At 33.3% G+C, this 16048-nt stretch overlaps 1 protein-coding gene across 2 annotated transcripts; it reads right to left on the minus strand.

Annotated features, from left to right (window-relative positions):
- Positions 1–93: 93 nt before the first annotated feature.
- Positions 94–15230, minus strand: LOC141831145 (uncharacterized). Of its 2 annotated transcripts, none has more exons than XM_074718565.1 (7): positions 14862–15230; positions 5304–5402; positions 5033–5209; positions 4901–4961; positions 3351–3475; positions 2485–2578; positions 94–155 (listed from the first exon to the last, which is right to left on the minus strand). In XM_074718565.1, exons 1-6 carry the CDS (start codon positions 15228–15230, stop codon positions 2510–2512), a joined length of 900 nt encoding a protein of 299 aa, XP_074574666.1. In that variant the 3' UTR covers positions 94–155; positions 2485–2509. The 2 variants fall into 2 exon arrangements, 1 of the variants encoding a protein (XP_074574666.1); XR_012602014.1 differs by having other exon boundaries at positions 118–155; positions 2167–2578.
- Between the last annotated feature and the right edge of the window lie 818 nt (positions 15231–16048).

Raw genomic sequence — 16048 nt, forward strand, 5'->3', positions numbered from 1 at the left:
AAAGGTTTGTATGCTTTTCATCCGAATTTCTAAAATTTATAGAATTTTTTAAAACAAAACTGAAAAGCTATTTTAAAACATCAATCAAATTCACTCTTATGCAAAAAATGAAATCTACCACATCAACGGCCCCACACGGTCGGCCCCATCATCACCTATGAAAAGGTACATCAATCAAATTCACTCAATTAGTCAAGTGGAAATGAGCAATCAGTTGACTATTATTTAGAATCATAGAATAAATTCTTAAGTATCGTATACATGCCTAATTATACTATATTGCATTAATTTTTTTATGTATGACAAACGTAGAAAATAGTAATATTAAGTTAGAGAAGAATAGTGATAGTTATGGTTAAAATAGAGAATAAATTGATAGAATACTAAAAAAATGACATAACAAGGGAGATTACATGCCACAACTTGGGGAGTTATACCACACAACATTATATATTATTACTACACTTCACAGCCAATCAATATTCATACCTATTATAATCATATTGCTTATATTCATATTACTATATTGTTCTTATTTATTTATTTTTCTTATTCTCATAATCTAATTTAATTTGATTGTCAAATATTAAAAAATGAGAAAGATTATTGGTGCCATTGATTTTGATGTTAAACAAAGGGTTAAGTTAGAACAAATATTAATAAGCATGTATGCAAAGTAGGTCACATAGCAAAAAGAAGTTCCAATAGATTAACAAATGTTTAAATATATCAAAGGTGATCGAATGTTTAAAAAGATAAAATCTTGATAATCAAGAGTGATAAGACATTTGATAGGACAAATCCTAACTATCAAGGTTGATTGAAGCTTGGCAAAGCATAGAACACTCCATACAAAGTAGAATGGAGTGATCATCTAATGCAAAGTATAATGCAAAGATTATTAGTGAGGAGTGATCATCTAATGCAAAGTAGAATGGAGGATTCTAAAGTATTCTTAAAAGCTTAGGAGAAACCTCTAAATATAGGTCATGTTAGTTATGAAAAGTAATCAATTATGCAACAAAGATATTCTGCCAAATTGACTACTCTCAGGCACTTTCTTTTATTCATTGTAATTTACTTTTAGTATGTTGAAAACAAGATATTGTAAGAGGTTTCAGAGAAGTTTCCAAAAAGAAGGAAACTAATGGAATTCGTGAAATGATCTGTCAAAAAATCATAAATCGTAAAATAGAAGTTTAAGGGTTGTCGAACTACATATACCATTGAGTTGCATCTAAGTCTTGCTTAAGGTTATACTCACTACCCCTTTAGCTTAATGTTATATTTACTACCCCTTTAGCTTTCTTTCGATCCTACAAATTCAACTTCCATTAACATGGAGTTCTTCAAGAGTCTTTATTGTGAAATCATAGAAGCTAAGCAAAGAGACATTAGCACTAAATCTACCAAAAGTCTCAATTCCATTTGAGAATTCAACTTTGATAACTTATCAACATAAACTATCATACTAGTCATTATGGAATTCTTTTCACCATTCAACTTCCAAAGATCCATCTAAACTCTCACACCATTCCAAACAAAGTGTTACAATCAGGCAATCATATTAATCATTGTGGAACTATTTTCACCATTCAACTTCCAAATAACCATCTAAACTCTCACACCCTTCCAAACAGAGTGTTACAATCAAGCTATCATACTAGTCATTGTGGAATTCTTTTCACCATCCAACTTACAAAGAGACATCTAAACTTTCACACCATTCCAAACAGTGTTAGAATCCTAATGAATTACTAGCTAATGAAAGCATGTCCTTCATCACCTACTCACCTGCTTAGGACCTACCCACCACCTTCTTCAACACTCTTCATTGACCTCCATAGTCGACTCATATGGTTCCACCCTCCCCAACAACTCTATAACCTGCATCGAAGCTCGGTTCATCCCTCCGCCCCCTTGTTGCCATAATCTGTATATGTTGTTTCATCCCACTTCCATGCGATTGCCAAAAAGTACTCATTCAGAATTACTTGTTTGTTAACAACTAACCACAATGATATGTTAATTCGACACATATTTATTAGTTGAGTTTCCTCCAACCCTATACTTGAAATTCTAGAGGACTAACAAATTGGAGGTCACTTTGATAGACATGATTGAATTCAAGCTTATTTGGAGAATGGTTTGAGTTTTCACCCTTACCAATGCAAATCGGATGTGTAAAAGCCAGAGTAAAAGAAGATGAATTCTACACTTGCAGAATCATCTGATTACTTTGTTGCTCAGAAGAAAAATTAAGTGATCTTCCAAAAGCAGCAGCTTCATGAAGATTGATCACTAGATCATCCACTTGGTTAATTTCTTATTCTTGGAGCAGCTGAAACGTTAGAAAGTAAAATTGAAACCTTCTTCACTATGCTTTGGCTCAACAATTCGCCAAAATCTAATATACACAAGGAACACAAGAAAGTACCTACCAGTTTACTGTCCTTGAGCAAGGCAAACAAAAATATAGTATACCTTCCCATTGCATCGGTCAGCGAATTCAAGGTCTTCCTTCATCTTGCAAGATATTGCATCGACATACAATGGTTCGAAAATCCTCCAAACTCAGCTGCAAGAAAACCAAATCAAGTATATGTGACTAAATTGGCATCAGCTTGCATATGTTGAATGGCAAAGCCAAATATCTGTGAATAGATAAAGCTAATACATTCCAACAAAAGATGGACCGGAAGTTTGTTATAGTCTACAACCCAAATGATCTACTAAAATGATCATCTAAAACATAATTAGCAACTAACACAACTTCCATAACTGTCATTACTTTCTTTCAAAAATTATTTTAGATAGAATCTTTCATTTAAAGACACCTCCATCAATATCATCCATAGAATGAAGAAGTAACTATAACCACCTCAAGCAAGCAAGCATACTAGAGGCAAGGATTTGATTCTATTAAATTCCTGAGTCCTTCAAAACTAAATCACCATTTCTTTTATACATTAAAAAAGTTAACTGCAGTGCTTTCTACAATCTATCAGCAAACATACAAAATTTTTGAAGATAATAGTTTCATGTATGATATTTACACCAAACACAGCAATTGCTATTCCATGCCAACACAACTACTAGATCCAAAAGGAAGTCACTCCAGGGATCCCTTTCAGAAAAGTATTGGTCAAATATGATTTTTTGCAAATAAGAAAACAAAATTTCCAATTCACATTGGTTATCTTATCAGAGTTAATTTTGTTACTTTTCAGTACATGTATACAGAACATTTATCCATGCAATATTACTTATCCTAAAAAAATCAAATGGTTTAAGCAACTTATTCATTCCTCACATAAGAAATCTAGCTGGACATCAAATTAAAGCAATACCTTTCCATCTCCATCACTGTCAAAGCACTGGATCATAGTGAAAAGCTCATCCTCTGTCCAACTAAAATCATGAGCTAAGGCCAATCTATGTAGGTCACGTAGAGTGAGGTAGCCTTTACCAACTTCTGCATTCCAAAACAAAATAGCTTGGGAACATAAAAGAAAATTGAAATGGATAAATAATTACTCTATTATGTTCCTGTCATCAAATGTAGGACGAGAGGGAAAGGGAAAAAATTGTAACCATTTTTCCAATAAAAAACTCAGTACAAAAAACAGCATGTGCTTCAATGAGTGAGTCTAGCAAACAACAAAAATCGAAACAACATTTAAAGAAATAAAATTACTAACATGTGGAATAACTACAAATAGGGTGTCAAACTGGACAAACTTAACACATAGCTAGATCAGGCTCGAAAGCAAGCTAAGCCGGAGAGCACCAGTACACTTGTCGAGCTCAACCCAGTCAATCCTCAAACCATGTCGAGCATGGCAAGTTCTCATGCCGCAAGACACAACTCATGAGCTGAGTTCAGTCAGAATCTAGGCCAAGTTGTGCACAACCCTCAAGCCAGGTCAAGTGCAACCCACATGTTAGGCACAACCAAAGCTCATGGTCCAATGTCTGACACCTTTTCGACTTAATTGTATAAAATACCCTCTACTTTTGAATTAAAAAAACTAATTAATAAGGGCATTCTAGAAAGTTTTTTATTAAAATAATTCAAAAGATATTATAATTCGTAGAGTGACTCTGGATTGAAAATACAAAATAGATTGAAGCATGCACAAAACCGAAAGTACCCCTTGTTTTAAAGAGAGGAGGATTCGTTATTCATATTTAATTTAATGGTCAAAGGCATATTAAAAGCTAAGTAATGGTAATTAAGAACTCCAAGGAAAAAGAGAGATGTCTCTTACATTGCCTATAATATGTGGAAGTATTGATGTAATTTCACAATCATTCAATCTATATATTACGTGAAGGACAAAAGTGTTTAACAATTACAAGAACTAATCCTTTGAGGAGAAAGAACAACATAATAAGCCATTATATTTATGAATAGGCTAGGGCAAGTGAATAATTATGGTTATTTATTTAATTTGGTTGGATCTTAAATCATAGCTTTAGTTTTGGGTGTCCACTTCTGAAGGTTACATAGATAGCATATGATGGTTGCTTAAACCATATAAATGACTGCATATATTGTCTGGCCTTGCATATCAAAGTTAGTTGTATATGGAGAACCAAATATGCTATGTCTTTACTTCCATTGCCACATACTCCTATCCCTCTTCGAATGCATTTTTGTGTCATTGCTCAGTAGCAAAGATTAATACACTTTTTGATGTCATACTGTCATTTTAATTTATACGAGGAAAATTCCTAAGGTTTATCTATTTGTTCCAGTTCTACAATATATCTGCCTCACTTGTAGATATGCAAGATGGATACAAGACAAACATAATAATGGCACTAAGAGTATTCCAACCAGCTTTATTTTGGATCAAATTTCAGATAGGAACAGTTCATGGAAAAAAATATTTACCATCTAAGGTAAAGAAGTAAGCAACCATTTCATCTTCAGTTAGTTGTATTCGACTTTTCTTCTGTAAAATATAAGGAAAAATAAATCGTTAAGGCATCAGAAACCATTTCAATCAAAAGAAGAATAACCAACCACAATCTTGTTCGTCTGCCTCCCAGCAGGTCTGTAATTGGTTATGGTGTCTTTCTTATGAAGACTAGAACTCTTATGAAGACTAGAACTAGCTACAATAGTTTCAGAGTTTTGAGGGAATCCACTGAGAGTTTCACTTGAATCCGCCGGTCGTTCTCCAATTGAGAGATCAATTGCCTACGTATTAAGTTTTACTAAGTTGTAGGTCTTGGATACTCAACTATACATAAATAGATAACAACAAATGAATAACCTTTTTTTTTTCACATACCTGCTTTAAGGTAAAATCATCATCAAGCAATTCATCCAGCCCTCTTGTTTTTGTTTTATTTATCAGTTTTGATAGTTTGGAAGAACCCTTTTGCTTTTCCTGATTCAGATACAAAAATCATTAAGATGACCAAACAGCATCAATTAAGCGCAGGTGGTTTACCACAACAAACAGCACCTAAATCAAGAGTGACTTTGCCTATTTGAAAAATAATGAAACTCTTCACCTGGTGTTGAGATTTAGAATATAAATAGCCCATAGGTCACAAATAAACTGCTAAATAAAGGGTGGAAATACAGAAGCCCTAAACCAGTTCATCAGCGACAGTTAGGTGTAAAAGCGCATCTACCTTGAACATGTATAGGTCAGAGAGGAAATAGAACAGGTATTAATTTACTTCCATGTTTTGGCTAGGATCTCATTAGATCTTTCCAGATATGGTATCAGTTAAACTATGCCAATTGGGTAAGAATAGGATAACTAAAATATTTGGGACTGTTCCTCATGTAAACATCAGCTTAAATTAATGAAAACTTAATATAGGCATAAAAGAACAGTTAGATCTGGTAGTGCAAAAAATTAATCTAGAAGTATATAAAGCAATAAATCAATACAATGTGATAGTTTTAGAAATGGTTAATGCATAAATCTAACACAATGAGTAGAGTTATGCCCAAACTTAGCAAAATGTTAGTGTATTATATTAAAACATAGCATCTGTTTATATTCAATTGTCATTAAATGGACTTATCCATTTAATGATAATAAAGAAGAGCTCATCGTAGGGGTTGGCAGGTGAGACATTCTCATCAGGTACACATGAGCGCAAAGGCCTGATTGAAAGCTAAGGTTTTCAGCTTCAGCTCACAACCTAGCAAGATGACATTTAGCTCAGCCATGCGACGGTGGATGAAATTGAAGCGAACAGCGAGGTAGTGACACTTGGTGAGTTTCTTGATACAATCACCAATGCCCAATTTACTCCGAAGAGCAAATAATAGATGGATGGACCATCCCTCAAGGAAAAGGATTTGTCATGGAAAAGAAAGGAAAAAAAGCTCTCGACGAGCTTGCAGCCAAATGGCCACCATTAGCTCGCGGCAACGGTGAAGGGCGGGCTTGGGAGATGGTGAAGTTGAACTTTTAGGGCGCGTTTAGTTCAGAGTTATCGTTGATAACCTTAGTTATCTGTCCAAGTTTATCAACGATAACCTTGTTTGGCTTAGGTTATAATCGATTCCCAAGTAATACAGTATCACCACCATATCAACAAAACGTCAGCAAATGGGTTATAAACCCGGAATGTAATTACCTCAACAGCCTAAGCTTTTTTGCGATCTCGGAGATTAACGAAAATTTTTTCCATGATTACTCTCCAATTTTAAAACTGAGTTAATTAAAATGTATCGTGAAACCTAATTGAAACTGAGTTAATTAATTCAATAAACTTTAATTTAAATACTTATAATTTTAAAAGAGATAATTTATTTTAAATTTAAAAAATAAAATTAACAAATTATATTTATTAATTTAACAAATTATTTTATTAAAACAATTATTTTAATAAATTATTTTATTAAATCTATATATATATATTTATTTATTTTAAATTTTAAAAAATTATAAATAAATTATATATTTTTTTATATATTATCAATTTATTATCATCATTAATATTATTAATATTATTAACTAAATTTAATTTATTCTAAAAATAAATTGAATCAAGGGTAATATAGTAAATGTTAAACTGGTTATGTTTTATTCCCTCTAAATACATAAGTTGAACCAACAATATTAGGTTATGTTTTATACCCCATAACCTCGGTTATGTGATTACCTGGTAATCACATAACCAAGGTTATGCATGATAACTTGAACCAAACGCACCCTTACAAATATGGGAATAAGGAAATGCTAGTTGAGTCGGGCTTTTAAAATCCGGCCAAAAATCAATCCATAGATGGATTGTGACTCCACCCTTCCCCTAATTGTACATATAGTAAACAAAAGAAAGCATCTTAACTTTCGACTTTTGTGAAATCCACACAAATGTGTCCTCTGGAATAAACTAGACATTAGAGTTGGTTCCCTTATTAAAGGGGGAGGCAGGTTCCACGATAGCAATGATCCGAAGAGTTTGGGGATGGATAGTGGTGCCAAGGCAACGACAACCAGTTAGAGCATGAGGGCATGAAGCACAATATATTGGTCATCATAAATCAAGGGTGGGGATTTGGGGATGGTCCTCGAGGCCATTTATAGAGTACCCATGAGGGTCAAACATGAAACAACAAACGAGCATGCATAGATTGATAGGACAAATATCAACCATCTTGGTTGTGCTACCATTAGCAACACCACCTAACTTCACATCACCCTTTTGCTAGAAGAACCCCTCACGACAACCAACCTAGTTCCATCATACACCCTTCAACAGTGAATCTACCAGAAGCAGTAGTATAGATATGATAGCCTGTAAGATGTTCAATAAAATGGCGCACGCTCATTACAAGTAGAGAACAATTGGGAGACACTTGTCCAAGTAGCCCACCTCCTTAGTGAAGCTAGTGTGGGAACATAGTAGGCATAGGGGAAGATGAAGCTGTCATAGGAAAAGCAACAAGCGTGAAGACAAAGGTCATGGTTGGCAATGTAGGAGAGGAGATAGGGGAGGAATTAGCGCAACTAGGGGTTGTCATAGACCTTCAAGATCAGCTTCTTGGGGTAAAAGAAGAGGATAGATTCAAAGAGGATAAAGGCGTTAAAGTAGAGGTTGCTAAAGGTAGAGACAGGATGTTGAGCACCTTGGTGAGATCATTGCAATAAAGAAGACAGAGGCTTAGTGAGTGGCCGCTAGAGATGTGGAGCTCTAGGCGCTTCTTGAAGCCTTCAAAGCATGACTTCATCAAGGATAGGGGAGGATAAAGAGGGCAAAAGGTAATAGGTTAAGGGGAAATGGGTAATATGTTATTATATTCCACAATGGATATTTACTATGCAACTTAAGGAGTTGGCACAATGTGATGAAGATGCCACGCAATCACTAGAATTAAATCTCAATGGATGTTATATTTTAATACAAAATTCAAGCATTATGCTAGATTCGAGAAATTTTATAAATTGTGTAAATTTGAGAAATTTTATAAGCTGTGTAAAAGGTTATGCTAGATTCATGTATTAACCTTTAAGATCCCATGAAATGCTAAATATATCATAAATTGTACACATTTTATGAATCTATAACAATCTTTCTAAAGTTGTAATAAATGTACCACACTATTTGGTTTTTATTAAGTTGTTATTAAGTGATAATGTGGCATTATTCTAGTCACAATTTAGCCAACTTATATGCCTACATCACCATTAACAATTAAAATAATTAATCATTCTTCTCAAAACTTTTAAACCCTGAAATTCAAATAAACCTTGTTTTCTCGTGATCTTCCTCACTCTTGACTCCACAATAAAACTACAACTCGATCTCCCCAATCTCTCAAATCCCAATTATTTCATATAGTTGCCTTAACTTTATTGATAGTGCTCAATCATCAGCACCATACGCTAGTTCACCAACTATAATCATGAACACCATACACTAGTTCACTTGCTATAACCATAACCAACTCATGATCCTAATCCCCACCTAACTCTCTGTTTATGTTGCCACAAAAACTCCCGACCATTGATTGTTATCCTATCAATTCATTGTCGCTTAACCCATTTCCTCTCCAATGCCACACCATTTCCTCAGTTGCTCCAACACTACCCAGATGCCACGGACAAAATCACCAAACCTCAGCTTTTAGCTTATGTTCGACATCACTTCTTATTTTATCTCCAAGCTCTTCTCCTTTTATCTTCACCTTATGGTAGTTGCTTAACCTATGTACAACACAAACATAAGGATTAATCATCAAGCAACTGATAGTAGATGAACCAGAGCCCTCTAGACACAACCAAAACTTACCATTCGATAGTTTGATGTGACTGTTTGTTGTGGATCCCAATTCACTAGCATCATTCTATTGCTTGTCACTGTTTAAATAGAAGATAACCCTCACCACACTTAATGCCTCAAGTAAACATTATTGTCCCTATCCCTATTTTTATTTTTTCACAATCTTCCTCAACACCAAGAGATGTCATTATTCGCACAACACCAAGGTATCTTGAAGTTCAAATTTGATTTGATTGATTTTTATTTAGAAATTGACTAATTGTTATTTATTTCTTAAATTGGTTAAAAAATACAAATATGAATTCAAAGGATGAGGAGGATCTTGATTGTTTTTCTATTAGAGATATTGATCACAAGAGAGTTCATTTAGTGATAAAGAGGTTATATCCACAAACAAGGATATCGACGAGATATTGGTTACTAGAAAAAATAAAAAGAATTTAAACTAAATAATAAAAATAAAAAAATTTCATTGCTTGGTGGAAATATGTAAGGATATATTGAACCTCTGCGTGATAAAGTTCATAATTCAAATTTAGGGATGCACAAGTGAATAAGATCAACAAATGAAGAAGTTATCACACCTGAGAATGGTGATGAGGAATATTTTGGATGGTTTAAGAGGAAAAAAGGATTTGGTTGAGCATTTTCAACCCACAATAACTTTAATGATGTCAAGTTTAACATCAGTATGAGATTTGAGAGTCCAAAATAATTAAAAGATATTGTTCAACAATATACAATCTACAATGGATACAGTAGTAAATGGATAAGAACATCTTAAAATAAATGGATGTTAAATGTACAACAAATTGCCCTTGGAAAATTTATAATAGTTAAATGTTGAGAAGGCCTTCATTGTTAAGTATCTTAAAGATAAACAAAATAAACTAAGCAGAAAATGGTGAGTGGATTGTGAGACTATACTTGGAGGTTTCAAAGGAATCCAAATTGGATAGTCTCAAAAATAGAACAAGATCTGCAAGAAAGATTCAATATGCAGTTTCTAAGATGAAGTGTTACGGAGCCAAGTGGAAGGCTTTGCACATTCTAAGTGAGTTACTTGAGTAGCTCTGCATTTTTTTAAGATCATACATTGCTGAGTTAAGAATAAAGGAGTTAATGGTAATAGTTTGTTAGCTCTGCATTTTTTTAAGATCATACATTCATGAATATAAGGAGGGATTCAATGTTGGATTTAGTTATTGACTCAATACTTTTTACAAGGATGCTATTATAGAATTGGATGAGTGTTTTCCCAAGACATTTGTTGGAGAACAATTGTAATTAGCTATTGGTCAAGAAAGAAACAATCTAATGTTCCTCGTTGCTTGGTGGTAGTTGAAGGAGAGAATTATGACGAATAGATATTGTTTCATAAAAGAATGTGGGATTAGTTAGGCATCATAGATGGTTTGGGTGGAACCTTAATAGTGGCCAACAAAACATATAATTTTAAAAGTTATTTCAAACTCATTTTGATGTTAATTTTGATATCATTTGATACTCATTTTAATACTCAAATTTGAGTTTTCTTCTTATTTTAGGTCTTGACCATGCATTTAGACAATTTGTCCTCTCTCCAAGCAAACAAACTGTGCAAGACATCTATATGCAAATTGGAAGAAAAATCATAATGGTCATGTTGCAAAGATTTTGTTTTGGAAAGCCATTGAAAGCATTATAAAGCTCGAGTAACAAGAAGCTGTAAAGGTAATGGAATCCAATTCTAAGGATGTCATGATGATTTCCTAAATATTAATGTGAATAAGTTCTGTAAATTGCACATTAGCACTTTTATAAAGTGTGATTCAGTAGACAATAAGTGGAAATTTCAATGGATATATCTTGAAGGTCAGAGTAAAACTAATTATATGTGTGCTAAAAGATATTCAGAGTTCAATGATGGAAAGAATGAACGAAAAGGGAGATATCATGTTGAATTCAATTAATAAATTTTGTCTTAACATTCAAAAGAAATTGGAGAGAACTAAGTTGACATGTGCAGTTTATATAGTTAGAGCTTCATGGATCTTGAATTTTAAGGTCAACGAAAAATATTCTATGAATTTAACATATAAGACCCATACCTGTAGGTGGTGGTGGGGTTTTAAGATCTTTCATTTGGTTCTATGACACTTCATCTTAAAATTTGTGATATTGAGTATTTTTCACATATTTTTGTAGCATTTCAAAGACTACCCAATTTGAATTCCTTCTAAATGTTTACAAGTATAATCTTGCAATCCACCCTACAATTGCTTCTCTATTCCTTTAACTCCTTAAACATTTATGTTCATCTCTCAAGCACAATAGAAAGGTGTTCTCAACCAAGGTTTAAAATTTTAAATCGTGCCAAAGTTTCGGTTTATAACCGGAATGATATGATTTTGGTACTGTATCATGCTATGCTGATATAGTTTTAATATCTTTTTAAATATAAAATATATTAATTAAAAATATTTTTATTAATACTTGAATGCTATAGATGCTTATTATTGTATTATATTTGAGATATTAAATGTTGAATTTAAGTTTTGATATTATCTCATAAAATATTTAATACTTATTGAGTCAAGTCAATTTAGGTTAACTGAAGTCCACCAACTAATCATGGCAAGATCAAATAGGTTTAAAGTAGATTTAATTTAGATTTATTTTGATTAGTTTAAACTTAAATCAAATTTATATTTAGAATAATTTACTTCATTAGTAGTAATATACTTTATAAAGTTAAAAATTATATTATATTTATTATTTTTATCTTTCTTAACAATCTATTTCCTACCTCTTTAAAAGTTTTTTTTCCCTATGTTTATCTTGTGGATGAACAAAGAAGGAAAAAGGATAATCATTTTAAGGTTAAGAGGTTATTTTTTTCCTTTATTTACCTAGTGAAGAGATAGGGAGAGAAAAAAATAATCATCCTTAAGAAGTATTTTTTTCTCTTTGTTTACCTTTTTTGTACAAATGAAGGGAAACAAATTAATGAATGAAACGAATTAAGAAGGAAAAATTAGTAGGGCAAAAGAATTACCCATTAAAAAAATAAAATTTTAACCTAAAATTTAAAAATAAATAAATAAAAAATCATGCTACTACCGCGACCTTTGTCACAGGATCACGATAGCTTCTGCGCCCTCGCAGAGGTCGTCGTGTGGTCGCGGCAACATCCCGACCCCATGAAGGTCCCCATGGGATCATAACGGACTCGCAGTGCCAATATCAGTGTCGGTGTCGGCGTCCATGTCCATGTCAATGTCGGTCGACAAGCGGAATGGTAAATTCCCGTGCAGACACCCACGACACGAAATTTAATTCCTTGTTCTTAACATCCAAATAGCATAAATTTCCAAGGCAATTTGTTGCACATTTAACTTCCAATTACCACATATGTTCCTACCTATTTAATATTATATCTGTTTAAGATTACATATTGTTTAACAACATGATTAAATTATTTCAGAAGCTCAAATCTCATCATGATTTTAAACTTGACATCATTAAAATCACATTGTGGGTTTGAAATTCCTCAGCCTAATATTTTTCCTTTTAAACAATTCAAAGTCATAGAGCTTCTTGACTGATCATATTCATTTTGTGTATCCCAAAGTTAGAGAATTATGAAATTTATCATGTTGAGATGCAATACATCAATATCTATCTCCACCAAGCAACACAGTTATTTCCTTTTCTATTATTTGATTTAGATTCATTCTATTTTCACTAGCAATTAATAGTTTATCCTCAGTATCTTTAGTGAATATAATAACTCCACCACTAAATGATCTCCAGCAATTATTAGTATCTCTAATAAGAAAATAAGCCAAATTCTCTTCATCCTTTGAATCGACTAGAATGGAATAATGTTGGTGAATTGGGATCTCCAACGAGTAATAGCATTGACAACATATTGTAGTTGAGTGTGTCCAGAGGACTCTACTTCATCCATCACTAGCTGTTTGGCGATCAGTCTCATGTTTGTGCATTATCAATGGGTGGAGCAACTTACCCTTAAAAAATAGATGAAAAAATTAAAGGAAATTGAATCTAAAGCTAAGTTCATCTTAAGTAAGATATTGACCTTTCGATATATGATCCTATCCCAAGATATAACAAAGAATGATGACTCTATCATGGTTTAAAATTTCATACTATGCCCGATGAAATGGACAAAATTTATCATTTCGCCTGGCACCGCAGTTCGTCACGAGGTCATGAAGGGCACCGCAATTCCGCAGCGACCTCCCGTGGGTCGCAATGAGGACTCGAGAAGTCGCGCGGGTGTGAGGCAACAAACTTAAGTTAATAATTTCAATCAACTCCTAGCTACAAATAGAAATAATTTGCTTAATCAAACCCTAATAAAACTATCCCATTAACTTAATATATATATATATATATATATATATATATATATATATATATATATATATATATATATATTATTTGTTTTAACTCCGAAAAAATATATAATAAAACTTTTATTTATTTATTTACCATATGAGAGTGCTACGATCTGAAATTTTTTATTAAAAAATTATTTTTTTAATATTTAGGTTAAATTTTTTATTTTTAAATAATATATTTTATATTTTAAAAATATTGAAATCATATCAGCATGGCACAATATGGTACCAAAATCGTATTGTGATCATAAACCAAAACTCCGATTCGGGTTGAGATTTTAAACCATGGTCTCTGCTAACAGGGAACATTAGCAATTTTTCATAAATCTTAGAAAACCTACGCAACAAATTGGGTTCAAAAAGGAGAGAAGAGTGTGTGTAGGAACACTTTTTTGATATCAAAGAAAGTCAAATTTTTAAATAGAACAATCATTCAAACACGGTCAAATTTTAAAAGATAAATTTCGACTCCATAAACTTGGATCATGATAGAATCTAAGTACAAATCTAGATGATGAAGCCTGATTCAAAAAATTAGGCTTTTGCGGTCTATGACTTATCTTTACAACATATCTCGACCATTAATCAAATCACTTGGATAAATATAGAAAAGATTAAGGATGGTTGACACTTATCCATAACAATTAAAAATTTTAATTTAACAAAAATAATAGCACTAAAAATTAAACTATATATTGACTATAAGGCATACATTAATAAAATAGTAATTTTCTATGTCCAATAGTAAGCCCACCTCCTAAAAGCTCTTCTGTTGAAAACCAAAAACTTAAGATGTGGACTGAAGAGGAAGAGGAAAGTTGTCAGTTTCCTCTTCTCTAACAAGAACGACATTTCAAAGTTACTCTTCTGCTTCCTCTACTTTCCAAGGCCAAAAGGAAAGTCCCAACCTGGTGAGTTGTGGGCTAGTAAAGAAATTCTATATGCTTGGATGAGTGAGCAACTATTAACTTGGAGTTAAACATTTTGAAGCAGTTATTGAGGCATAAGTTAGTGAATCCATTTTAGGTCGTGACTCGAGACATTCTTTGTGCCAAAAGTATAATTTCAGAACTGATTCTCGATATTCCTAAGGTTCGTGATAGGAGAAACTACAAACTCCCTAATTTGTAAGTTCGAACACAACAATTGACCCAAACAAATCAGAAAAAATCACTGGATAGAAAGAACCTTTCTCCGTAAGCGTTTCTTCTTCTCTTTCTCCTCGCATTCGTCATCATCGGAGGAACTCTCTCCGGTGCCTTCTGCTTCTCGGCCTCGATCGCTGTCTGAGGGTTGATAATCGTCGTCGTTCTCTTCCAGGTATCCCGTTCTCTGTGCCGATTTCTTCTTCGTCCTATCCCTCCGTTCCTGTTGCTTGGAAGGGAGAGGAGAATGCCCGTGGAGCGAGGCAGAGAGACCGGGGAGACCGAGGGCATCCAGCTTGGCACGATTCTCCCGTATCCTGACGCGCCTTTGCCGCTCGTATTCAGGCGTGGCTCCGCCGGGGCCTTCGTTGGAGCTGCTGCCCATGTCCCCTTTCAACGCTCCCTGCTCCATGGGTGTTACTAGAAATAGAAAAAAACTTGGGCCGATCAGATTGCGAATTTAAACGGGGGCAGCTCAAGAAAACAAGGTTGATTATAATTTCTTTTCCCCTTTTTCTTTCCTAATTTTGTCAATGAAATTCTTTAAATTTCTCATGCATTTTCAAAAATCTCTAATATCTTTTTAGTTAGTCAATTTTTCAGTTCACCTATTGGATAAATTTGAAGAGAAGTCGTTCTAGTGGAATTTGAACTATAATCCTCTTAGTTATTCTTTTGTGTTTTATCACTATATCACAAGGCAATGATACCGCGATAAGATATTTAAATTGTTATCTATGTATAAGAAATCTAACTTGCGGTAGTCGATGATGAACTATAGCGTATTTGTAAAAAAATTTCTTCAAATGGAGGCAAAGAAAAAAAAATAATTTAAAATCTAATGTTTTAGCCTCTGGACTATGGGTCAACATTAGCCCCGACCCCAATTTAAAATGTGTAAGATCATCGAATTGTAGGACCGGTTTGATCCTACTGATCTGGACAATCTTATGATGACTCCACCGCAAGTCTTGATCTTATGCATTCTCGGATCGACTTTGTATATGACTACATATCGAATGATACAACAAGTACTCTGTGACATGAGTAGAGGAGGACAGATGGTATTATGATAAAAGGTAAAATCTTTCATCTAGCAATTTTACATGGTTGTCTTCACGATCATATGTAAATGGAGAAGTTATAATTGGTCAATGTGAAAATATTTTTTTTTGACTTCATTAAAATTTAATTTTTATTCATTATAATAATATCTTTTAGTAATCAATT

This window comes from Curcuma longa, chromosome 6 (genome assembly GCF_044706935.1).
Source record: "Curcuma longa cultivar G26 ecotype Majalengka, Jawa Barat chromosome 6, ITB_CL_G26_1.1, whole genome shotgun sequence".
NCBI classification, from domain to species: Eukaryota; Viridiplantae; Streptophyta; class Magnoliopsida; order Zingiberales; family Zingiberaceae; genus Curcuma; species Curcuma longa.